The 21,517-nt window shown below is 58.9% G+C and overlaps 12 protein-coding genes across 12 annotated transcripts; 5 read left to right on the top strand and 7 right to left on the bottom strand.

Moving 5' to 3' along the window:
• Positions 1–164: 164 nt before the first annotated feature.
• Positions 165–794, top strand: EX895_002702 (uncharacterized protein; the record flags this gene model as incomplete). The annotated part of the gene is made up of 1 exon (XM_029883300.1): positions 165–794. One exon carries the CDS (start codon positions 165–167, stop codon positions 792–794), a length of 630 nt encoding a protein of 209 aa, XP_029740335.1.
• A 557-nt stretch (positions 795–1,351) lies between these two features.
• Positions 1,352–1,989, bottom strand: EX895_002703 (uncharacterized protein; the record flags this gene model as incomplete). Its single annotated transcript, XM_029883301.1, has 3 exons — positions 1,352–1,408; positions 1,507–1,661; positions 1,749–1,989. 3 exons carry the CDS (start codon positions 1,987–1,989, stop codon positions 1,352–1,354), a joined length of 453 nt encoding a protein of 150 aa, XP_029740336.1.
• Positions 1,990–2,485: 496 nt separating this feature from the next.
• On the top strand, positions 2,486–5,304 carry EX895_002704 (uncharacterized protein; the record flags this gene model as incomplete). Its single annotated transcript, XM_029883302.1, has 2 exons — positions 2,486–2,845; positions 3,070–5,304. The coding sequence occupies 2 exons, from the start codon at positions 2,486–2,488 to the stop codon at positions 5,302–5,304; spliced, it is 2,595 nt and encodes an 864-aa protein (XP_029740337.1).
• A 587-nt stretch (positions 5,305–5,891) lies between these two features.
• On the top strand, positions 5,892–6,721 carry EX895_002705 (uncharacterized protein; the record flags this gene model as incomplete). Its single annotated transcript, XM_029883303.1, has 2 exons — positions 5,892–5,923; positions 5,995–6,721. The coding sequence occupies 2 exons, from the start codon at positions 5,892–5,894 to the stop codon at positions 6,719–6,721; spliced, it is 759 nt and encodes a 252-aa protein (XP_029740338.1).
• Positions 6,722–6,893: 172 nt separating this feature from the next.
• On the bottom strand, positions 6,894–8,888 carry EX895_002706 (uncharacterized protein; the record flags this gene model as incomplete). Its single annotated transcript, XM_029883304.1, has 1 exon — positions 6,894–8,888. The coding sequence occupies one exon, from the start codon at positions 8,886–8,888 to the stop codon at positions 6,894–6,896; it is 1,995 nt and encodes a 664-aa protein (XP_029740339.1).
• Positions 8,889–9,097: 209 nt separating this feature from the next.
• EX895_002707 (uncharacterized protein) lies at positions 9,098–10,024 on the top strand (the record flags this gene model as incomplete). The annotated part of the gene is made up of 1 exon (XM_029883305.1): positions 9,098–10,024. One exon carries the CDS (start codon positions 9,098–9,100, stop codon positions 10,022–10,024), a length of 927 nt encoding a protein of 308 aa, XP_029740340.1.
• A 153-nt stretch (positions 10,025–10,177) lies between these two features.
• On the bottom strand, positions 10,178–11,021 carry EX895_002708 (uncharacterized protein; the record flags this gene model as incomplete). The annotated part of the gene is made up of 3 exons (XM_029883306.1): positions 10,178–10,723; positions 10,796–10,831; positions 10,914–11,021. The coding sequence occupies 3 exons, from the start codon at positions 11,019–11,021 to the stop codon at positions 10,178–10,180; spliced, it is 690 nt and encodes a 229-aa protein (XP_029740341.1).
• A 337-nt stretch (positions 11,022–11,358) lies between these two features.
• On the bottom strand, positions 11,359–12,645 carry EX895_002709 (uncharacterized protein; the record flags this gene model as incomplete). Its single annotated transcript, XM_029883307.1, has 1 exon — positions 11,359–12,645. The coding sequence occupies one exon, from the start codon at positions 12,643–12,645 to the stop codon at positions 11,359–11,361; it is 1,287 nt and encodes a 428-aa protein (XP_029740342.1).
• A 238-nt stretch (positions 12,646–12,883) lies between these two features.
• On the top strand, positions 12,884–14,503 carry EX895_002710 (uncharacterized protein; the record flags this gene model as incomplete). Its single annotated transcript, XM_029883308.1, has 1 exon — positions 12,884–14,503. The coding sequence occupies one exon, from the start codon at positions 12,884–12,886 to the stop codon at positions 14,501–14,503; it is 1,620 nt and encodes a 539-aa protein (XP_029740343.1).
• Positions 14,504–14,594: 91 nt separating this feature from the next.
• Positions 14,595–15,908, bottom strand: EX895_002711 (uncharacterized protein; the record flags this gene model as incomplete). The annotated part of the gene is made up of 1 exon (XM_029883309.1): positions 14,595–15,908. The coding sequence occupies one exon, from the start codon at positions 15,906–15,908 to the stop codon at positions 14,595–14,597; it is 1,314 nt and encodes a 437-aa protein (XP_029740344.1).
• A 294-nt stretch (positions 15,909–16,202) lies between these two features.
• On the bottom strand, positions 16,203–17,297 carry EX895_002712 (uncharacterized protein; the record flags this gene model as incomplete). The annotated part of the gene is made up of 1 exon (XM_029883310.1): positions 16,203–17,297. The coding sequence occupies one exon, from the start codon at positions 17,295–17,297 to the stop codon at positions 16,203–16,205; it is 1,095 nt and encodes a 364-aa protein (XP_029740345.1).
• Positions 17,298–17,537: 240 nt separating this feature from the next.
• On the bottom strand, positions 17,538–19,163 carry EX895_002713 (uncharacterized protein; the record flags this gene model as incomplete). Its single annotated transcript, XM_029883311.1, has 3 exons — positions 17,538–17,666; positions 17,753–18,236; positions 18,334–19,163. The coding sequence occupies 3 exons, from the start codon at positions 19,161–19,163 to the stop codon at positions 17,538–17,540; spliced, it is 1,443 nt and encodes a 480-aa protein (XP_029740346.1).
• Positions 19,164–21,517: the final 2,354 nt, after the last annotated feature.

Here is a 21,517-nt window from a genome sequence, read left to right on the forward strand (position 1 = left end):
GAGCGGCGCTTTTTCACTCGACTCGATTCTTCGCCGGACGGCGTTCGGATGCGAATCCTGGCTCGAGGGTATGAGTCGCTTGCCACTTATCAGTGCAGTCCTTCCACCCTTTCCACCATCACACATTTCGTCGTTCATACATCTTTACACTTGGTCTATTCAACATGCTGCGAAACACTTTCACCCCTCTCGCAAGGCAAGCCATTGCCTCGACATCGCGATCCGCGGGCTTTTCCACCGTCGCACGACCGGCCGTTGGTGCAGCCACCGCCCGCGCCACCTCTACCTCCAACGTCTTTGGCGCTCCTGTTCAGCGACGAGGCTACCACGAAAAGGTCATTGACCACTACGAGAACCCACGCAATGTCGGCTCGTTCCTCAAGACCGAAAAGAACGTCGGCATCGGTCTCGTCGGTGCGCCCGCCTGTGGTGATGTAATGAAGCTCTCGATCAAGGTCAACGAGGACGGCATCATCGAGGATGTCCGCTTCAAGACGTTCGGCTGTGGTTCTGCCATTGCCTCGTCTTCATACATGACCGAGCGTGTCAAGGGCCTCTCGCTCGACGAAGCCGCCAAGATCAAAAACACCGAGATCGCACAGGAGCTCTGCTTGCCACCCGTCAAGCTCCACTGCTCCATGCTTGCCGAGGATGCCATCAAGTCAGCCATCAAAAACTACAGATCCAAGCGCGAGGCAACGGGCAACAAGAAGCAGGGTCACATTGAGGTCGTCCAGGACGTGGCAACCGGCAACACCTCGGCCACCGCTCACGTTGGCTCCGGTACCGTCTAAGCTTGTCATTAGCGCTCCATGACCAGATTCCATGTTTTGTTCGCGTCTCGCATTCCAAAAAAGACCTGCCTCGATAGCTCGAACGCTGTCTCGACGTTTTACGACTCGTCTACTTCTGTTTCGCATTCTAGCGCTTTCCCTTGTCCCAGCATCCGTGTACAATACCCACTTGCCGCTTCAATCTGGTTTCGTTTTCGTTTCAAAGGATCTTCAGTCTGTGCTTTGTGTATCAGTTGAGCAAATAGCTGTGTTGGTGTTATACGGCCAGCGAGCGCTTTCACCTCGCAATCCGTCTTCTGCGTAGGAGAGATCGTGCCACGCCAACGCATACGGCGATGTTTAATGTCGATGGTCCTGAGCTCAACTTTGGCGCTTCGCAAACAAAGGAGGATCTCACAGGCCTGAACGCGAAACAGACTGCGCGCTGCCGGGCTCGTCTCCGGCAAGTTTTCGCTCTCGAGCAATCGCTCTCGAGCAAACGTTGGTGGCAAGAGAGTGTGGAAATGCTCTTATGGAAGGGCTACAAATACAATTGAGACAGAGACGGGCTCGACTGGTCAACGCACGATGCGAAGACCCATGCTGCGTGCGCTTCCAGCAATCACCTTGCACATCTGGGTTCCATATAAATCAAGAAACAGCATTTCAAGGATGAAAGTCAGTCTGCGGATCATATTTTCACAGTCAGCGATTGTAGGAAAAGCAAGCTTACCTGTTCCTCTCCCACGCCTTTCACATCTTCCATCTTGATCTTGGCAATCTCGTAGATGTGCTTCATCGTGATAGTACCTGCTACTTGCGAACCCGCTTTGCCGGCGCCTGTCTCGATTCCTGCGGCTCGTTTCAGGAGTAATGATGTTGGCGGGGCTGTGTAACAACAATGCCAGTCAGTTCTCTATTGCATTCCGGCCAAACTTTGCCGAATGGTGGTGTCTGCGTGGTATGGCAACTTACTCTTGATCTCGAAAGAAAAGGTACGGTCCGGGTTGATCTTGACAATGGCAGGCGTGGGGATGCCGACCTCGAGGTGGGCCGTCTTTGCGTTGAACTCCTTGGCGAAATCCATGGCTTTGACACCCTTGGCACCAAGCGCAGGTCCGACCGGAGGCTGCGCGGAAGCCTTGCCTGCGGGGACGATCAGCTTGACGAAAGAAGCTGCTGCAGCAGCGGCTGCCTGTCCTCCCTTTTTCGACATGATACTATTGAAAGGTGTCGCTCTGTACGTCGTCGAGACGGGTTCGGTTGATGCGGGAAGTGTTGCCTGCTCCTTGACACTTGGATGTGCGTGGTTGATACAAACTACTACCAGTGTGCTAGGTATGGGATGAGAAGAGCAGCTGCTGGTTCGCACTCGATTGGAAGAAAGCGTGCAAAAACAAGAAAGTACGGAACTCGGAAAGTGAGGCTGCTGTTGGAATTTCACTCTTTTTTTTTTTTTGGTGCTTTTCGAGCTCCCAAAACTTTTTCTTTTGTACTGGCGGCACAAAGCTGCTTCCACTCTTCTCACTCTCTGCTTCGCCACCATTCACCACTTGATCCACCACCGACTGCGGCCTCGCGAGTACTCACATCTTGTCTACCAAGGCCTGCTTCCCTGTACAGAGCCTCATGTGCTCGCTGCGCACTGCCAGCCACTAAGAGGCAACCCAGCACGTTCAGTCTTTCCTACGTATACCCGACACGTTCTCACCATGCCCGCTGCAGTAGAACCAGCCCGGGTCTACACCGTCTCTGGTGGTGGTGCCGCTACGTCTGGCGCAGCAGGCACCTCGTTCAACTCTTCCTCCCTTCCAGACCTTTTGCGAAAGTCGGGTTCCTCAAATAAGCGCAAGAAACGCAAGACGGCGCTCAAGGACGAAGAGATCCTCTCGCGCATCGAGCTCATCCAGGACTTTGAATTCCCAGAAGCCAGCAACCGCCTCACAGCAACACGAGATGGACAGTCCATCGTCGCCACCGGCACATACAAGCCTCAAATTCGAGTGTGGGATTGCGAGCAGCTCAGTCTCAAGTTCGAACGTCATACCGATGCAGAGAATGTCGACTTTTTGGTAAGTGCCGCTCAGTGCAAGCCTGGCTCCCTTTCCTTTTCGTGATGATCACCACATACAAAACAACCTTATCTACATTATCTGCAGAGTCGTCTGGGGTTCGCCCTGGACGTCCTCGACGCTGATGCAAGCAATCTGATTCTTCTTGCGCCATGTGCCTTGCAACCAAAGAGCTCCTTCAGAGACAACAGTACTGACTCCTTGCTCTGCTTTTGTTTCAATAGATGCTCTCTGACGACTGGACAAAATCGCTTCATTTGCAAACCGACCGAACCGTCCAACTTCAAGCACAGGGAGGCGCACACGCCCGCGTCCGCATTCCCAAGTTCGGACGTGCTCTCGGCTACCACTTTCCTTCGGCCGATGCCATCGTAGCCGCCGCTGGACGCGAGGTGTACCGTCTCAACTTGGATCAAGGCCGGTTCCTTGCTCCGTTCGTTCTTGGAGGCGGCGATCTGGGCGAGCCAACGGGATGCAACGCCATCGACGTCAACCCAGCACATGGTCTGCTTTGCTTTGGTACCGAAGGCACGGGGGTGGTCGAGATGTGGGATCCACGCATGCGCAAGCGAGCAGGCGTCTTGAGTGTCGCCACAGAGACGGTGCTCGACGCTGCTCTGCTTGTGGCTCGTCGCAACCTGCCAGGCGTCATTAGCGAGGGCGACGATTCGACGGCCACCAAGGAGGCGCTCTCTTCTTTGTCTGTCACTGCGCTTGCCGGTGCTGAGGACGGACTCAACCTGGCTGTAGGCACCAATACGGGACACGTGCTTCTCTACGACTTGCGCATGGACCGTCCCTACCAGACCAAGGACCAAGGTTTCGGTCTGCCCATCAAGAAACTCATGTGGCCGGGCGACAAGGCTGCTGCCACCACAGGCGGTGCCGGTCCCCGCACACGTTCCGAGGCCGAGGGCAAGGTGCTCAGCGCCGATGCCAAAGTGATCAAGATCTGGGACAAGGATTCCGGCGACAACCTGGTCTCGGTTACCCCACCCTCTGCGGCGACCGATATCAACGACGTGGCCCACTACCCTGGCACCGGTCTGCTCATGGCGGCCGTCGAAGGAACGCAGATGGCTGCGTGGTACGTGCCTGCGCTGGGCCCCGCGCCACGCTGGTGCTCGTACATCGACACGCTCACCGACGAGATGGACGGTGTCGACTCCACAGGCGCTGGAGCGGGCAAGGGCGTGTACGAAGACTTTAAGTTTGTCGACCGCGCCGAGCTCGAGCGCCTGGGCATGTCGCATCTGGTGGGCACCCAACTGCTGCGGCCCTACATGCACGGCTACTTTATCTCTCTGCCGCTGTACGAGCGCGCGCGTCTGCTCAACAACCCTACCGCCTACGCCGACGCACGCGAACGTGCCATCAAGGCCAAGCTCGAGAAGCAGGCCGAGAGCCGCATCCGTGCGGTCAAGAATCCGAAGTTGGACGCTGGAGTGCGTGTCAACAAGGAGCTCGCCGAAAAGGTGGCACGACAAGCAGAGGTGGCGGACAAGAAGCAGGCCAAGCGCGATGCCAAGGCGGCCGCTGCTGCGGCTGCTGCTCCGGTGTCCTCCGCGACGACGGAAGGAGCTGCAGAAGAACCAGAGGCGACTGCAGCGAGCAGCAGCAAAGACAAGCCGAGCCCTGCCAACCTGCTGTCCGACTCGCGTTTCTCGCAGCTGTTCCAAGACCCCGCGTTCCAGATCGACACGTCGAGTCGCGAGTTTGCCATGCTCAATCCGTCGACCGCGCTCAAGCAGGCCCGAGATGGGCCCAGGAAGCTCACCGCGGTCGAGGACGAGGAGAACGAGAGCGACCGCGAATCGATCGATCCGGACATGGAGGACGATGCGTCTTCGTCCGAATCGGAGGATGACCAGCAGGGCGGCGAGTCGGGCGATTCGTCGGACGAAGGTGATCTGGGCCAGTACGACCCGCGTGCACGAGACGCATCGGGTAAGCGACCCAAGAACCTCAACCAAGCTGCCGACGTCCGCGGGCGACGTGGCGGCGGAGGCCGTGCTTCGGGTGCGCGTCTCGTCGATGACGACGACGACGACGATTCCCGTGGTGCCGGTAGGAGAGGAAACAAGAAGCACAGCTTCGAAGACCGCCTCAAGTCGTCCGAGTCGCGCGACGGTGCAGCCGCTGGGGGAGCACGCCGTCGTCCTCGCGCTTCGGACTTTATGGGCGGCGACGGCCAAGCCGCGGCCGCCTCCGGTGCGAGGAGCTTCACCTGGACTCCCTCTGCGTCTTCGAAGCGCGACGGAGACGACAAGAGAAAGGCGAGCGGCAGTGGGAGGAAGAGCGCTGGCGACGAGACGTTCGGGTATGGTCTCAGCAAAGGCGCCGGTGCTGACGAGGGTAAGGGCGTGGAAGGTCTGTCGGATGAGGCTCGGTTTGGTCGTCAGAAGCGCAGGCACCCGAACAGGTCGGCGAGTAAGAACGTCATTATGCGAAGGAGTTAGCCACGCCTTCGAAGTGCGTTTGCATCGGTTTGCTGATCTTCTCGTTCCTAGCTGTGCTGCTGTTCTCGTCGAATGCAATTGTACTTGTACCCCGCCATGTTACTGCTTTGAAGCGTGTACGATGCATCCTTAGGTGTCCGAAGGCGAGCCTGTCGAACATGTGCCGCTGTCAGATCGCGGCTGTCCACATGGCCTTCAAGGGGATGTGGAGGAAGAACTAACAAAAACTCGAAAAAAGGTGATCGAAGCAGGCAGCAGCTGTACAGCCAAACCCTGCGCTCGCTGCCGTAGGACGCGTTGACCACCTTTTTGAAGCTGCGCAATTCCGCACAGATGAATGCTTCCTGGTGTTGCTTTGCATCCCATCCTCATCCTCATCAGCGTCCTCTGCAACTGTTCACCACCCCATCGACACACTTCAACCTTCGAGCCAACGATACCAGCCGCAGAAATCCCTTGTCACTGCAGCGTTCCCCAGCACTAGTCCGCAGAACCCACCGTCGAAGCAGACCCTGTGGAAGGCTCCACGTACGAACGGACCAAAGCAACACAGACGGAGACAGATATATATAACACACTTGGCAAACATGTCGGCTGGAGCAGGTGACCGAGCGTATTCGTAAGTGCTGGACCCTCTTGCAAGCTCAAAAAAGCGTTGCCTACCGAAGCTGACCTTTCCTCTACCAACAGCTTTTCGCTGACGACGTTCTCGCCGTCGGGCAAGCTGGTGCAGATCGAGCATGCGCTCGCAGCGGTCTCGCAAGGTGCCACCTCGCTCGGAATCAAAGCGTCCAACGCGATCGTGATAGCCACCGAGAAGCGCGCGCCCTCGCCGCTGGTCGACGACTCGGCGCTGGAACGCATCAGCATTGTGTGTCCGAACATCGGCATGGTGTATTCGGGCATGGGTCCCGACTTCCGCGTGCTGGTCGCCCAGGCGCGCAAGGCCGCCCAGACGTACTGGAAGACGTTCGGCGAATACCCGCCCACGCGCGTGCTCGTCCAGGAGATCGCCACACTCATGCAGCAGGCCACCCAGCGCGGCGGCGTCCGTCCCTTTGGCGTCTCGCTCCTCGTTGCCGGCTTCGACTCGGCGCGAGGCCCCAGCCTGTACCAGGTCGACCCCAGCGGCAGCTACTTCATGTGGAAGGCCAGCGCCATCGGCAAAAACATGCAGAACGCAAAGACGTTCCTGGAAAAACGCTACAACGACGACATCTCGCAGGAGGACGCGATCCACACAGCGCTGCTCACGCTCAAGGAAGGCTTCGAGGGCCAGATGACCGAAAAGACGCTCGAGATCGGCGTCATCAGCCAGAGCTTCACCAAGAGGCTGGGCAACGGAGACGCCGGCGAGCCGATTCCCGTGTTTCGGAAATTGTCAGAGTCCGAGGTAAAGGACTATCTGGCCTTGTAAGATGCATCGCGAGAGTAGAATCACAGGGCTGCGCACAGACGGTTTTTGTGGTTTGCGTGCGAGTGCGAGTGCGAGTGCGAGTGCAACGAGTGCCAGTGAGCGCGTGGCTTTGTACCAGAACAGTTGCTCATGCTCGGAAGACTCGAGGCACCGGAGCGCGATGAGCATGGGTTCAGCTTGTGCCGCCCACCACACGCCCCCACGTGGAGAGCAACGAGACGATGAGGGTCAGCACACGGTTTGTATGCTCGGCTGATGCTGACGCCATGCGGCCTGTGGCTGCTGGAGTCTGGCTCGCGGTGAAGAGCGCAGCGACGAGCAGGCCGGACAGGCCAACGACGGCGAGCACGCGTGCGTTGTGCGGCTGTGTCAGTGCGTTGTCTCTGCGGCTGCGGCCGCGGTGCGGATGCGGGTGCTTTTCGTCGTCGTCGTCGCTGGGCAGGGGGTCCGCGGTGGACGGTGGCGGCGGCGGGTGCGGGGCCTGGACAAGGCGCTCCGTGGGGCCGGCGAGAGCTGTTTCGGCGAGAGTGGTGGCCGAGTGCCAGTCGATGGAGGCGCAGGGGCGGTCGAACAGCGCCGGCCACGTGAAGAGCACGCTCGCCGGGCCCATGATCGCGGGCGCTTGCAAGGCGGATAGGGGATAGCGGTGCATCAACGATACCGTTTGCTGGAGCAGTGTTGAGATCGCCATCCCCCGACGCTCCGCTGCAGGTGTGTTGCGACTGCCGCTCGACGCAGCCAGAGCACGGTCAGCCGCCAAGCTCGGCAACTCGACATCCGGGTCCGTATATATGGCATTCGCCTCCTCGCGCCTCCCCCTCGTCTTCTCCCCACCCTGCACCCCCTCGGCGCAAATGAGCGGCAACCGCCCCAACACGGCATGCAGCACAGCGGGATCTTGCCGCTGCTCGTCGTCCATCCCCATCACCTCCTCCCTCCTCGCCATCAGCACCGCCGCACATAGGTAGATCGCCGCACCCGGTCCGTATGCCAGCACAAACTCGACTGCGCGCTGCATCACCTCGACCTCCGCCGCATCGTGGGTCAGCAGTGTCAGCAGCCATGGCAGTGCAAAGAACGGCACGGGCGATGCGCGGTCCATAAGCTCGGCCAGCTCCGGGTCGCAGAGGTGGACGAGGTTCGAGACGAGCCGGAGCTGACCGAGGATGGGGAGGAGGTCGGGCGTCATGCTGTCACGGATGACGTGCAGGCTCAGTCGTTCCGCTGCGAGTTGGAGGATGGCCTGCTCTCGAACAGAAGGATCGGGTGAGTGCGGGGTCAGAGCGAGGAGGACGGCGCTGAGAATGTCGTGGTACCCCTGGAAGTAGTGCAAGCTGGGATAGCGCGAGAGCGTGGTCAGGATGAGGTGCGAGAGTTGAGCACGCCGCTGCTGTTTCAGTGCGGGTGTCCTTTCGCCGTCATCGCTGCCGTCGTCCGAGTGTGTGGCTTGCGGTGGGAAGAGGTGCTTGAATGCTGGACCAATGAAGCTGCGTTCGACGTCTTTGGCCACTTGCTCGACGTCTCTGCTGGAGAGGTTGAGGTATTGTGGTGGCGGAGTGCGGGTCGCGACTGTGGCAGGCTGATGCGGATGGACCTTGCGGGATGGGTCTATTGGTGTTTCGGCATCGTCGTTGGACTTGGGCGAGCTGTCTCTCGACTCGACCGCATCGCTGTCCCTCTCTGATCGATCCAGCTCAGGCGAGTTGGGAGCAGACACAGTGGAAGCCGTCTCGTCATCCCTCCGCCGCCTCGACTTTTTCGATTTGACGACCTTCCACCCGTCATCACCTCGGCCCAGACCCGCCGTCACTGGAGCCTCTCGCAGTATATCCTGGTCAGCTACCTGCCAGCCATCTTTGTCGAGAGGTATCGAAGCCAAGTCAGTGAATTTAGTAGAAGAGCTCGGCTGCTCTTTTTCTGGTAGCTTTTCGTCCTGCAAAGTGGTAATGTGTGCTTGGATGTGGTCCTCAGTGATGCCTAATAGCAAGAGCCATGCTTCGACGCGATGGTCGCCATAGGCAGTGGAGCGGGAGGAGGACGGTTCGAGGCATTGCTGTTGGAGGCGTTGCCGTCGAGATTGGGGTGTTTCGGTGAAAGTGGCGTGTTGGTGGGTGATCGATGCCGATGAGGATGCGCCACTAGCCGGTGCGCTGTTCTCGGCTGTCATGGTGATGGAGCAGACATCTGATGTGAGTGAGTATGTGTGAGAGGATCATCTCAAAGCAAAGTGGAATGCAAGCGTCCGTGCGTGCTGTCTCTCGTAGAAGCCGCTGCCAACCGGAACTCGGCGTTCTTTCGCCCTGAAAAGCCTCCACTTTTTCATCCTCTCCTCATCCCCTCACCGCTACCATCCCAGTCACGGCACACCCCCCAAACATGTCCCTGGGCACGCACCCCTCGAAGCGCACCCTCGCCTCACTCTACCAAGCACTCGACTTCACCGACCACCTCCGCCTCACCGAACCCGACCTGGGCTACAGCACCACCACCTCGTCGGCCGCCGAAAACACCGACGCAAACCGATACAGAGACATCCTGGCCTACGACCATGCGCTGCTACCTGGCGCATATCTCAACGCTGCCTACATCCCACCGTTCCATCCGACAAGCTTGAGCTTCGTGGTCAGCCAGGCGCCCCTGCCCGAGACGTACACTGCGTTTTACGGGCATCTGGTGCAGGCACGCGTCGCCGTCTTGATCAACCTCACGCCCTTGGTGGAAAAGGGCCGGAGCAAGGCGGACCAGTACTGGCCGAATGCTGCACAGGGTGCAGAGGCGGTGCTAAGCAACGGATGGAAGGTGCGCAGCGAGTCGGAGAAGCAGATCCAGCTGGATCAGGGCAAGGCGACGCTCATCCGTCGAGTGCTCCACATCGACACGGCCGAGCCCAATGGATGGCAGGTGACTCAGTTTCACCTCACGTCCTGGCCGGACCACGGCGTCTTCCCCACCTCGCTGCTTCTGCAGCTCATGCACGAGACACAACAGGTGGCCATGCCCAAGATCTTCCCGCCCGCGCCGACGTGGATCCACTGCTCGGCGGGTGTCGGGCGGTCCGGCACGCTCGCTGCCGCTTTTATCGCTCAGGCGGCTATCAACGTTGCCAAGCACCAAGGTCCAGAGCTGGTTCACAGCAAGATTGGCACAGCTGCTGGTGCGGCTGTGTTGTGGGATTTACCGGTCAGGATTGTGGAACACCTGCGGAGGTACAGGGCGAGGATGGTGCAGACTCTCGAGCAGTTTGAGGCGGTTTATGAGATTGTCGCTGAGCTTGCACGAGAGGCGGGATTGGTCGACGACTAGGACTTTTGTGCTACAACCTAAGGAAACAGTGTACTTGTATCAAAGCCACAATGGAAAATGTAGAACACGGCGCCACAGGGCCAGCTGGAACTCACACGGTCTCGCTCGCCAACCCCAGTCTCTCCTTGAAACACACACTCTGTGCACCCTCTCTCACAACTTGGCCACACTGCCATCTGTAAAGGGGCCCTTGTACGGCACGTCGAGCCATGCGGCCAGCTGCTCGAAGCGGTCACTGCCGAACCACAAGGTCTGTTCGCCATCGCTGGCGCGTACCACCTCGAAGCTGGGCATGCCGAACAGGCCATGTTCCTCGACGAGCACGCGAGCCTCGTCCTGCATGCGTTTGCGCGTCTCCTTCTGCAACGCGGCGTCGAGCAGCTGCGCGACAGTGTCCTTGCCCAGACCGAGGTAGTCGGCCTTGGCCAAGATGGCGTCGAGATCGTCGCGCGTGGCGCAGGCGTAGTCGTGGTGCCAGATGGCGGCGAAGCACGTCTGGATTGCCGCCTCGAGCGTATGCACAGAGTCCGGCTGGGCGCGCGCGAGCTCCGAGAGGAACGCCTGCAGGTGCATCGTGTTGATCGGGAACTCTTTGGTCGGATTGAGCGTGACGCCAAAGAACTTGGCCGCGCGCTCGCGATCCTGCAACATCCAGAGACCTTTGTTGACTACCGAGATGGGCGGCTTGTTGCCCGAGTACTGTCGAACCCCCCCGCTCAAGCCATTTGTCAGCGCTGCAGATCAACAGAGAGTGCAAACGGCACAACGCACCTTCATGATGTATCCCAGATTGACCGGCTTGTACGTCTGCACGCGCCACAACAGCCAAGAGAGACCCAAGTCAGCAAACAAAAACCCACCGCCAACACACGTGTGTGCGAGCACTTACAATCTCCAGGTTCCACAGCGACTGATACCGGCGAAGCACCTGGAAGCCTACATAGGACCAGGGCGAGACGACGTCAAAGTAGAACTTGACCTTGTTGCGTGCCGACATGGTTGCTGCTGCGCGCTTTGCGGTGGCGATCGTCGTAATCGAGCAGATGGTGGGCGGACAGGACGCAGACGACGAGAGTGGGGAAGTCTCATGAGATTTTTCAAGCCGGGCTTTCTTTTTACCCCGCAATGTTTTTGGTGCGACTGCTGGCTTCGGCTTCCGGCATCTCGAATCGGATGCATATGCCGAGGTGTTGGCGTGTGGAACAGCAACGATGCCACCACAAGCAAGATATTGCCGCCTGGTTTCAGAAATGTTACCGCTGCTCACCCGCATCTCGCTCCACACACAAACACACTTCAGCCACAGTGATGCATTGCTCGGCTCGTCAAACAACTCACGCCTGCTGCTCCTGCTCGAGCTCGCTCGCCTCAGGCACCTTCATGCCCGCCTTTCTCGCCTTGCCCACCACCGCACTCGCCTGCAACAGCATGGGTCGATCGATCATGGTCATGCCGCCATCGCTCTCCTTCAAGCCATAGGCGCCCCGGTTCTCGCTTGCACTGGCATGCTCGTAGAGATGTAAGATCCTTGCGGCGCGATGCACCGCCTCTGGGGTGGGGTTGAACGTGTGCTGGATCGCACCCACTTGGACCGGGTGGATCGCTTGCTTGCCGTCGTAGCCCAGCTGCTTCGCTTCCTCTGCTTCGTCGACCAGGTAGGCTTCGTCCTTGTAGTCGATGCAGACCATATCGATTGCAGCGAGGTTGTAGGCTTTGGCGATGGTGGCCATGTGCGCGCGTGGGAAGAGGAGCGACTTGCGATCGCGTGTGCGCAAGATGCCCGTACTGGCGCAGTAGTCTTCCGACGCAAACAGCAGCGCGACAATCTGCGCTACCGGTTGCTTTGTCGATGCTCCTACAAGACTTCCGGTCAACGAGTCCTGGCCCAAGCCTTCGCGGATTGACTCGATGATCCGCGGCATACGCAGCAAGCTGGCTGCCGATTCGACCGACAAGACCAACGCCAGCGAACCCTTGTCCACAGCCGAGCTGGGCCGCAGCGCTCTGGCCTTTTCGACGATCAAGCGAACGTCGTTTTCGTGCTCCACCTTGGGCACCACGATCGCCTGCAACTGGTGACTGGGAAGCACCATGTCCAGATCGTCTTCGGCCAGCGAGCGATCGGCCGAGGGTGGGTTGATGCGGACGGCAAGCTCGGGTCCTGGACGTGCGGCCGCTTCGAGGGCGAGGAACACAGTTTCGCGTGCGGATCCCTTCTTGTGCGCTGCCACCGAGTCTTCCAGGTCGAAAATGATGGTATCGGCGGGAGAGGATTGGGATTTTTTAATCATCTTTTCCGACGAGCCGGGCACGTAGAGCATGCACCGACGTGACCGGGAGAGGGCATCATCTTGGCCAGGACCCGAAGGCTGCGATGAGCCGGTAGCAGATGTCGTGCCTTCTTGAGAGGAAGAGGGAGCACTCGCCGGACCAGCTGAGTCCGAGTGCTGGGCGGCGTGTTGAGCGACGATCCGGGTGGTGCTGAACGGTCTTGAAAGCGGCAAGGGTGATCTGGTAGCTGCTACCACAGCGCGGGGTAACCAAGCTGCTGCTGCTGTTGTTGCCGGTGGTTTGACCAGCGTCGATACGAAGGACCAATGCAATCCTCGTTTGAACGTCATGATTGTGTGATGGTGGACGAAGGGCAAAGCTGATGCGGGGGCATCTTGCAGCCGAAAGCCAGCCTCCTCCACAGCGACCACACACAGATTTCATTGCCGCACGGACTCTTCCTCATGTCGAGATAAACTCAGCCGCGCCAAATTTCTTGATTCTTATCCTCGCTCGCCTTGCCTCGAGCTCAATACTGTATCGCAACCTTGCTCTTGACATCATATCTTCAGTGCTCCATCTACCAACATGACCGATACAAATTCGACGGCTGCTGCAGCCACCGCTGAGGCAGACCCTGAGCTGGCTTCCCTGGCACACACACTCTCCAACGCAAACCTCTCCACCCAGCCTACAACTGCTGACGACGACGATGCCAACTCCACCTGGCCCACCCTCTCGCGTCGCGGCGCAGCGGGCGGCACGTCGTTCAAGATCCCCGAAGGCCTCAAACGCATGCTCGCCAACATGTACGACCCCGTCACCAACCCGGACGGGATCATCAACGCCGGCATTGCAGACAACTCGCTCTGCCGCTCCGAGCTGCTCCACTACTTTCTCGCCAAGGACCGCCTAAAGCTCTCCCACGCCGACTTGACGTATGCCGACCGATTCACCACGTCTACCCGCCTGCTCGAGGCCATCTCGGACCTGTTCAACCAGCGCCAGCCCGATTGGCCGGACAACACCGCCTCGCCGCTGCCGCTCACCAAGGTGGTGCCGGACCACATTGCGATTGCGAGCGGCGCGACGGGCATCTTGGACGAGCTCTTCTGGAACATCTGCGATGTGGGCGATGGAGTGCTGCTGAGCGCTCCCTACTACAATGCGTTTGACAACGATTTGACCAATCGGGCTAAAGCGCAGATCGTCGAGGTGTCCATTCCGTTGCCCGAGGAAGGGGGTTCAGAGAACTTGGAGCTGTCTTCTTTCGCGAAGCAGACGGTGGACGCGTACGAGCAAGCTTACCAGAAGGCGACTGCGCAGGGGATCACCGTCCGCGCGCTGCTGCTGTGCAACCCGCACAACCCCACCGGCACCATCTACCCGCGCGAGACCGTCGTCGAGCTGGCGAAACTCGCAGGCAAGTACAAGCTGCACTTTGTCTCTGACGAGATCTACGCGCGCTCGTGCTTCGCCACACGCGAAGTGCCGCAGCCCTCGTTGTTCCACAGCATCCTCTCGATCGACACAGCGAACGAGTGCGCGCTCGACCCGGCGTACGTGCACGTCGTCACGTCGGCATCCAAGGACTTTGCCGTCAACGGCTTCCGGCTCGGCGTGCTTGTCTCGCAGCACAATCCGGCCCTGCAGCGCGCCATGAGCGCCATCGGTCTGCTCTCGCAGTCTGCGTCGCCCGCCGCATCGCTCTGGTGCACCTGGCTGCGTGACGCGCCCTTCCTGGAGTGGTACCTGCAGGAGAACCGACGTCGCCTGGCCAAGGCGTACGAACATGCGCTCGCGTTCTTCCAGCACTACGGCATCCCGTACTACCCGAGCAACGCCGGCTTCTTCCTGCTGATCAACCTGCGCCGGTACGCTGGCATCGAGCCGGGCATGGCCGACACCGACGCACGCGCCAAGGAGGCGCAGCTGGTCGAGCGGCTCATCGAGGGCGGCGTGCTCATCTCCCCGGGCACCATGTACCACCACCCGAAACCGGGCTGGTTCCGGTTCACGTTCAGCCAGGAGCCCAGCACGCTCAAGCTGGCGCTCAGGAGGCTGGAGAAGGTCATGCGCGTGCGCGATCCGGAGAGCTTTGAGGCCAGCAGGGACGTGCTGGATCTGGCCCAGGGCGGCGCCAAGGTGCCCGGCAGCGAGGGTGCGGATGCGAGCGCCAAGGGCTGGTTCAAGAAGTTGGTCGGATAAGACACGGTTGGGTAGAGCTGTAGATGTGCGATTGAAATGCGTTCTAGGTTGAGCGACGTCCGGCTGGAGAGTACTAAGCGTGTGTTTGGCATCACTTGCGGCGACCATTTGAGATGTCGCCGTCGTCGTCGTCGTCCGCTTCAACACTGATGACGTGGTGAGGATCTTGCAGAAGTTGTTGTTCGTCATCGTCGTCCACCACCCTGGCACTTTGACTCGGGCTCTTCCCTTTTCCTTTCGCCTTGCCCCGTCCACTCGGACGCGCACTGCCACTCGCAGCGTCTCGCACGGACACGTCGTCCTCCTCGATCTCGCCCTCGTGCCTTGTTCCTGTCGCGCTGTTCCCCTGCTTGTTACGCATCGCCTCCTCGTCGGCCTCGGTCTGTTGGCTGTACAGCCGGCTCTGCGCCAAGATCGCGAGATCGATGCTCAGCTGGAACACCGCACAGCTGGTAAACTGCACCGGGCTGCCCTTGAGCACAAAGTACAGCAGCTTGAACGAGTCGCCTCCCAACCAGCCGACGAGCACGCTCGCGCGGAACCCGGCGAGGCTCTTGCGCCGGTAGTTGGCCAAGAGCTGCGGGATGGGCAGCGTCGATTCCAGACCCAGCGCGACGTAGCCGAGCACCGCGATGAACGTGGATGAGGAAGACAGCAGGATATACAGCAGGAGAAGGAGGAGCGAGTAGAGACCGAGAAAGACAAGGTACGAGTTGTAGTCCGACCACTGCCAGAAGTTGAGCGGTCTGCCGGTCGAGGTAGGGGTGATGTACGAGAGGAGCGAAGCAAGGCGCGATGGTTGGGTCGAGGTGGAGGAGGTGGTGGGTGTGGTGTTGGGAGTGGGGAGCGAGGAGGATCCGTATGACGACGGGTCCGTGGACGATAGACGGCCGTAATTGGAGCCGCTGTTCGAACGCTCTCCGCGAAACATGGCGCCCAGCGTGACCAGCAGCGGCTGCTTGTTCGCATACCCCTCCTCCTCCTCCCCCGCCTCCTCCTCCCCTCGCTCACGAGGTTCATTCAGATCCATCAAGTCGCTCTCTTGCCGTTCGGCCTCCCTCTGCCCACCTCTACTCTCCTCTTCCTGCGCCCCATCAAACACCACCCTCGCACCATCACTGCTGATACTCTTGCTCCACCTCGTCACCGGCTTGAAGCGGATACACAGATACAACAGCCCCAGCTGCGCCGCGATCATCAGCAGACTCTGCAAGAGCAGTGCAAACTCGAAGCGCTCGCCTAGCCAGAAGAAGCATCTCGTGATGTTGGCGATGAGGAGCACGGCGCACACATCGTGCGAGAAGCCGCGCGCGTCCTGCTTGCGGTAGATCGAGTGGGCTTGGTCTGCGTATACGAGCGGCGCGCCTATCGCCATGCCCAGCGAGGCAAGCGTGGATATGCTCATCGTGCGTTGTACAACGTGCGGAGATGTGGTGTGTCGTGGTGGTGAGCATGGAGAAGATCAGCTCGAGACTGACGATGGCGAGCTAGCCAGCTGGTCCAAGCGCTGCAGACCAGGCATTTTCAATCCTCTTTTTCTTATTTTTTAAGTTTTGGATGCCCTTTTCGTCTTTTGGCTCACCCGACTCATATAATATATATAGCAGATGCTGCTATTCACACAACCCTGTAGAGCAGATAGGTCTCTACAACGTCTTGTTCACTGTGATCCATCGAAGAGTGCCATGGGTACGAGCGTCTACATCCGAGGCACAGGCAACGGCAAAGGCTTCGCAGCCGGAGCCGTGAGCGTCTTGCTCTTGTCGCTGAAATCCCGCACCACAATCGTGCAATGCACTGTGTCGCACAACTTCTTGGCCGCACCCTTGACCGCCGGAGGGAACAGAGTCAAGCCCGCCGCTCTCTCCACGGTCTCGATGGGCACTGCAAAGCTCTCCAATGGCGCCTCGTTGGGGATCACGCTGTTGGGCATGACAAATGCACCTAGCGCCATCGTCCCGCCTCCCAGTCCAACCTTGCTCAACGCGCCCTTCCACTCGGGCTTGGGACCCGGTGCGCCATTCCCATCCCTTGCCTGGCCGACACCCAGGATGACTTTCGCAAAGTGCGTCGGCACTGCGACGTTGGGCGGATTGCCAATCACCTCGTAGCTCACCCTGAACTTGCCGTCCGGATACTGCCGCGGCAGATACAGCGGAATGGTGAACACGTACAGATCCGCAAACCGGGACGTCAACCGACGCACAAAGTCCTCGGTGTGCGCCCAGTAGTCCCTGTTCATGCCTACGCCCACCTGCGGCGCAATGTTGGTCAACAGGAACGTCTCGTCCATCGCCAGCTGCGAGCTCTTGGCGTCCGCAGCGGGTACCATGTGTCCTCGATCGTACCCGGACCGGAAGTAGTCGGCCATCTTTGCGCGGAACAGCTCGGGGATGCGTTGGTCCTCTTTGAACACCGAGTTGGAGCGGTCCGGTTTGCTGCCGGGCGGACGTTGGAGCGAGGCCGCGGTCAGGTGCTCGGCGGTCCACGACGGGTGGCGGAGACGTCGGTCGTACGACGAGACATAGGCGGCGTGGCGCAGGAAGTCGGCGACAGGCCCCGGATAGCCTGCGGGTCCCAGTGCGTCCGAGGAAGTGTAGCCAGAATCGACCACGGCTAGATTCGACGAAGAGGAGGAAGAGGAGGAAAGCGCAGGTTGGCCAGGGATCTGATCTGGGGCAGGAACGGCGACAGGAGCAGCGGGCTTGCGTTGACCGCCGGCGAGGAGCACGGCTCCTCCTGCACCGACCACCAGACCGCCGGCGAAAAGACCAGCTTGCACCACGTACGACATTTGCGTGGGATGAGGAGATGGATGGTGATGAGCAGGAAGGAAAGAAAGGGCTCGTTAGGATCGCCCTCCTCGTTTCCTCCTTTTTTCTTTCTCTTTTCCAATTTTCAGGGTCCAACTCGACTCGATCAAAGACCAACACTTCTGTACGCGAGAGACATCGACCTCAAAGCTACGGTACGAATCGCAGAGAGCAGTCGAGGGCGAGAATGTGATACATTTGCAATAATCTAGCGTACGCTCTCAGGCCTGTTGCTTTTCTCGATACTGCTCCATATCCTTGCCTGCGTTGGCATGCTTGGCCAACTCCTTGGACCATCCCGGCAGCGAACCGTACTTTTCGAGCAGCTCGGCCAGTTCAGCCCGTTGTTCCTGTTTGCACAAAGGGGAGCAAACCGGTTAGTATCACAGCTTGATCCCATGCTTTCAATGTTTCACTACTGCAGCTCTGCACTCACCTTGAGATTCGCCGGCAACTCGCCGCGATATGTCCCCTCAAACAGACTGCTCAGCTGCGGCCTCTTTTTCTTCTCCGCCCTTCCCATGGCCTCGATGACGATTTTTCGGTGCTGCACCTTGGCCTCTTCTTCCAGCTGGTCACTCCACCAGCCGCGATCGGTGAGGAAGTTGCGCATGCGGTGGAGCGGATTGTCCATCTGCTTCCAGCTCTCGACGGCTTGCTTGGAACGATACGCCGACGAGTCGTCCGAGGTGGAATGGTGGCCCACTCGGTAGGTCATGGCTTCGATCAGCACGGGACGCTGTTCGGACAGCGCTTTGGACTTGGCAGCTTGGACGGCAGATCGGACGGCAAGCGCATCGTTGCCGTCGACTCGGATGGTGAGCATGCCGTAGCCGGGACCTCGGGAGGCGATGCCGTCTCCGCGGAACTGCTCGGCAGCGGGTGTGGAGATGGCATACCCGTTGTTACGAACGAAGAAGCTGTGCAGAACAAGGACGGGAAAAGGCGAGTTGCTGGGTCAGTAAGCATTCTCGGCCCCAGAGAGACTTACTTGAGTTGCTGAAAAGGAAAACTCACATGACGGGGCTCTTTGTGGTGCTGGCGAGGTTCAGACCGGCGTGGAAGTCGCCTTCGCTGGCAGCGCCTTCGCCAAAGTAGCAAATGACGACATTGCCCTCTCTGCCCTTGGTACGCTTGAGCGCGTATCCAGCGCCCGCTGCCTGTGGGATCTGCGTGGCAAGCGGACTGCTGATGGTATGAAAATGGTGTTGAGTGCTACCAAAGTGGATGGGCATTTGCCGACCTCCGCAAAGATCGTCCTCGGCGCCAAACACCTGCGACATGAAGTGGTCCAGCGAAAAGTCTCGCCACAACAAGACGCCCGACTCTCTGTACTGTGCAAATACCTCGTCCCTCGCGTCCAGGCCAGCAGCGCTTCCGATCACAGCGCCCTCTTCGCCGTACGAAGTCATCATGAAAGAGATGCGGCCTTGGCGTTGCGCGTTGTACAGAATGACGTCGATGGCGGGGAGGAGCAGCATGGTGCGGTACATCTTGACGGCTTCGGACTGGTCAATGTTGACCATGTCGTCCGTGACACCGGGCAAGAGACGACCGACGCCGTCCATGAGTCGATAGGTAGGAATGCCACCTTTTGCATTCTGATTGCCCGAGAGCGTCTTGGGCTTAACACTGTCGAAGAAGCTGTCGTTGAGCGAGGTGAGAAAGACTGAGGACGGGTGGCCGGGAAGATGGCCCTGTGGCTCGTCCCCGTCTTTACGGGCTAGCGAAGACGCAACAAAAGTACGCGTGGCGGTCCAGTTGACGGTCGAACGGGCAGGTACCCGGAGACAACGAAACAGGAGCAGGGGCAAACGGCCCATCGAATGGACATTGGACGAAGCCATGCTGCTTGGCGTGATCGTGACCAAGATAGGAAGTAGAGTGTGGCTGGCGAGCGTCAGTCAACGGTGCGGCGGAGATGCAAGGCCAAGAAACGGATGAGCGCCAGAGGAAACTCCTGCTTGGGTGTGTTGAGTGTGTCGAGAAGATAACGACAAGAGTCCTGAGGGCTGACTGGAAGGAAGAGGGTGGAAGCGGTTGTGGGGTCGAGCGTGTATTCTTCATGAGTTGGGAGAGTGTGGGGTAAAGCCGAGCTTGCGACTCGCTCTCCTCGGGCTTGACGGTCGTGCCGCACCAAGGGGAGTCCAGCACGATATCTTTTCCATTAATGTGAGCGGCAACGATTCAACATTAATTTTGCGAAAAAGGAACGCCATGGTGTTGAACTCTCTGTTGCCAGCAAAGAGCAAGTGTCTCAGGCGTCCGCATGTTCTCACACACTCTCTAGCCGAAACGCAAGGTGCCTCCTCCAACTCGTCTTTCCCATCTCTGCTACTGTACCTCGTCGTCGAAGCGTTAGACGAGTCGAGGGCCTGTTCGTGATAGTAGCTGTTCGTGCCTTGGTGTGGCTGTTATCTCAACGCACAGTGCTGCAGTGGGTCATGTCACGTTGAAAAGAAGCAACAACGCCGACGAGGGCCTCTTATTGCGTTCTAAGAAAGAACATATCCAAATGGAACGTTGAGTCGTTGCAGAGAGCAAAGCCAACGTTGTTGTAGCTCGCTTGCTCGGTCGCCCGCTTGCTAGCCTGTTTCTGCACCAGAGACCGAGCACCAGGGCGGAAGCCAAGCAGAGAGCGAGACGGCGTGGGACCGAAAGGCGACGGGCGAATGCGAGGCCACTTTACACGTCTGTTGACCAGCTCGTTGCTCTCGGTCCGAAGTGCTACACGCGCGCGTCCTCCTCCTCTTTGCGCAGCTGTAGAAGTATCGATTCAACGGGCCTGCAAACAAACAGTCGAAATCTAGACCCTTACCACCTTTTTCCGTTTTCGCTGCGGGAACGAACGCCAGCACGCGCGCGCAGTGCAAGCCAACCCTGACGCTCCTCCGCTCTCTCTCTCTCTCGGGGTGTCTCTCTCCTAGTTCGGCTTGGCGCGTCGTCGTTGGAACCACACAGAAGCGAGGGAGCCGTTAGGTTATTGTGTGTTTAGGTTTTAGAATAAGTCGCTTGGCTGGCAGGCGAGCCAGCGGGCGAGATGAGCTGACTCGCTAAGAATGCCAGGCGCCCACACAGTGGCGTTGAACCTCTTCCAACTATTCCGCCTGCAGATTGCGACTCAAAGCAAGGCAAGCCAGCGCCGACACCCACTCAAAGCGACCGAGCGACATCCCACGTCCCTGACAAGCTCATTTGTACGGGTACCGCTGCGTTCACCACCCGAGCTGAGTCGACGTTCGTGATGCAATGTGCAGTGCGAGAAACAAAGTCAAATTCACAGCAGCAAGAACCACAGAGAAGGACGCATACGCCAAGGCGCGGATGCTTGTGCTTGGGCTGGATGCCACTCTTTTTCTTTTCCATCTCTTTTTCCAATTTTCGACCTCCCTGTTTCGCTGTCACTGCTGCTGCGTTGCCCCAAATTTTTCTAGCTGCCCGCTTGGCTTGGTGGACTGCTTGGCTGGCTGGCCGCCTGCATGGCTGCCTGGCTGAGCAGCAACTTCTCTTTGCTCGTCGTCGCCGTCACCATCTTCATCATCCTCCCTTCCATCATCACGTTCGTCTCGTATTCCCCCCCTTTCCCCCTCCGTTCTGGCTCATTTCCCGACAATCTCCTTTTCCCGTCTCGACCGTTCCTCTCTCTCTCATCCCTGCTTCTCCCGACGACCTCGTCTGCCGCTCAGAATCTCCTCTCTTGGTCTCTCTCTGGTCTCGTCATTTCTTCATCTCTCCGTCAGACTCTGGCTGGCTTCACTTTTATCTATTCGCCCGTCTGCTTTCTCTCTTCGACTTTTCGGCTCCTGTCCTTCTTCTTTCACCTGCGAGTCCTACCGTATCAAGAAACACAAAAATCTTCAGGTCCGAAAAACTCAACCTCATCTAGCAGCAACAAACGTCTGTTTCAAATCATACCCGGCTTCTCATCAAGCTATTCAAAGAACCCGCACTTCTCGCATTGTTCTTGACCTCGCCAACTCCCATCGCAAGCATACAGTCTGCAGACAGCTCGGCGTCTTCACCTGCACCCCACCTCACGTTGATATCGATCTCGATCTTGATCCGCCCACTTCAAACCCACTTGGTTTGGCCTGCTCATTTCGACTCGCTCCTCAGCACCATTCTCAACCCAAAGCTCTCTCGCCTTCGTTGTCGCTCAACCTCCATCGTCATCTTGGCGCCACTGGTCCTCTCGCCCACC

This window comes from Sporisorium graminicola, chromosome SGRAM_16 (assembly GCF_005498985.1).
Source record: "Sporisorium graminicola strain CBS 10092 chromosome SGRAM_16, whole genome shotgun sequence".
In the NCBI taxonomy this organism is placed as follows: domain Eukaryota; kingdom Fungi; phylum Basidiomycota; class Ustilaginomycetes; order Ustilaginales; family Ustilaginaceae; genus Sporisorium; species Sporisorium graminicola.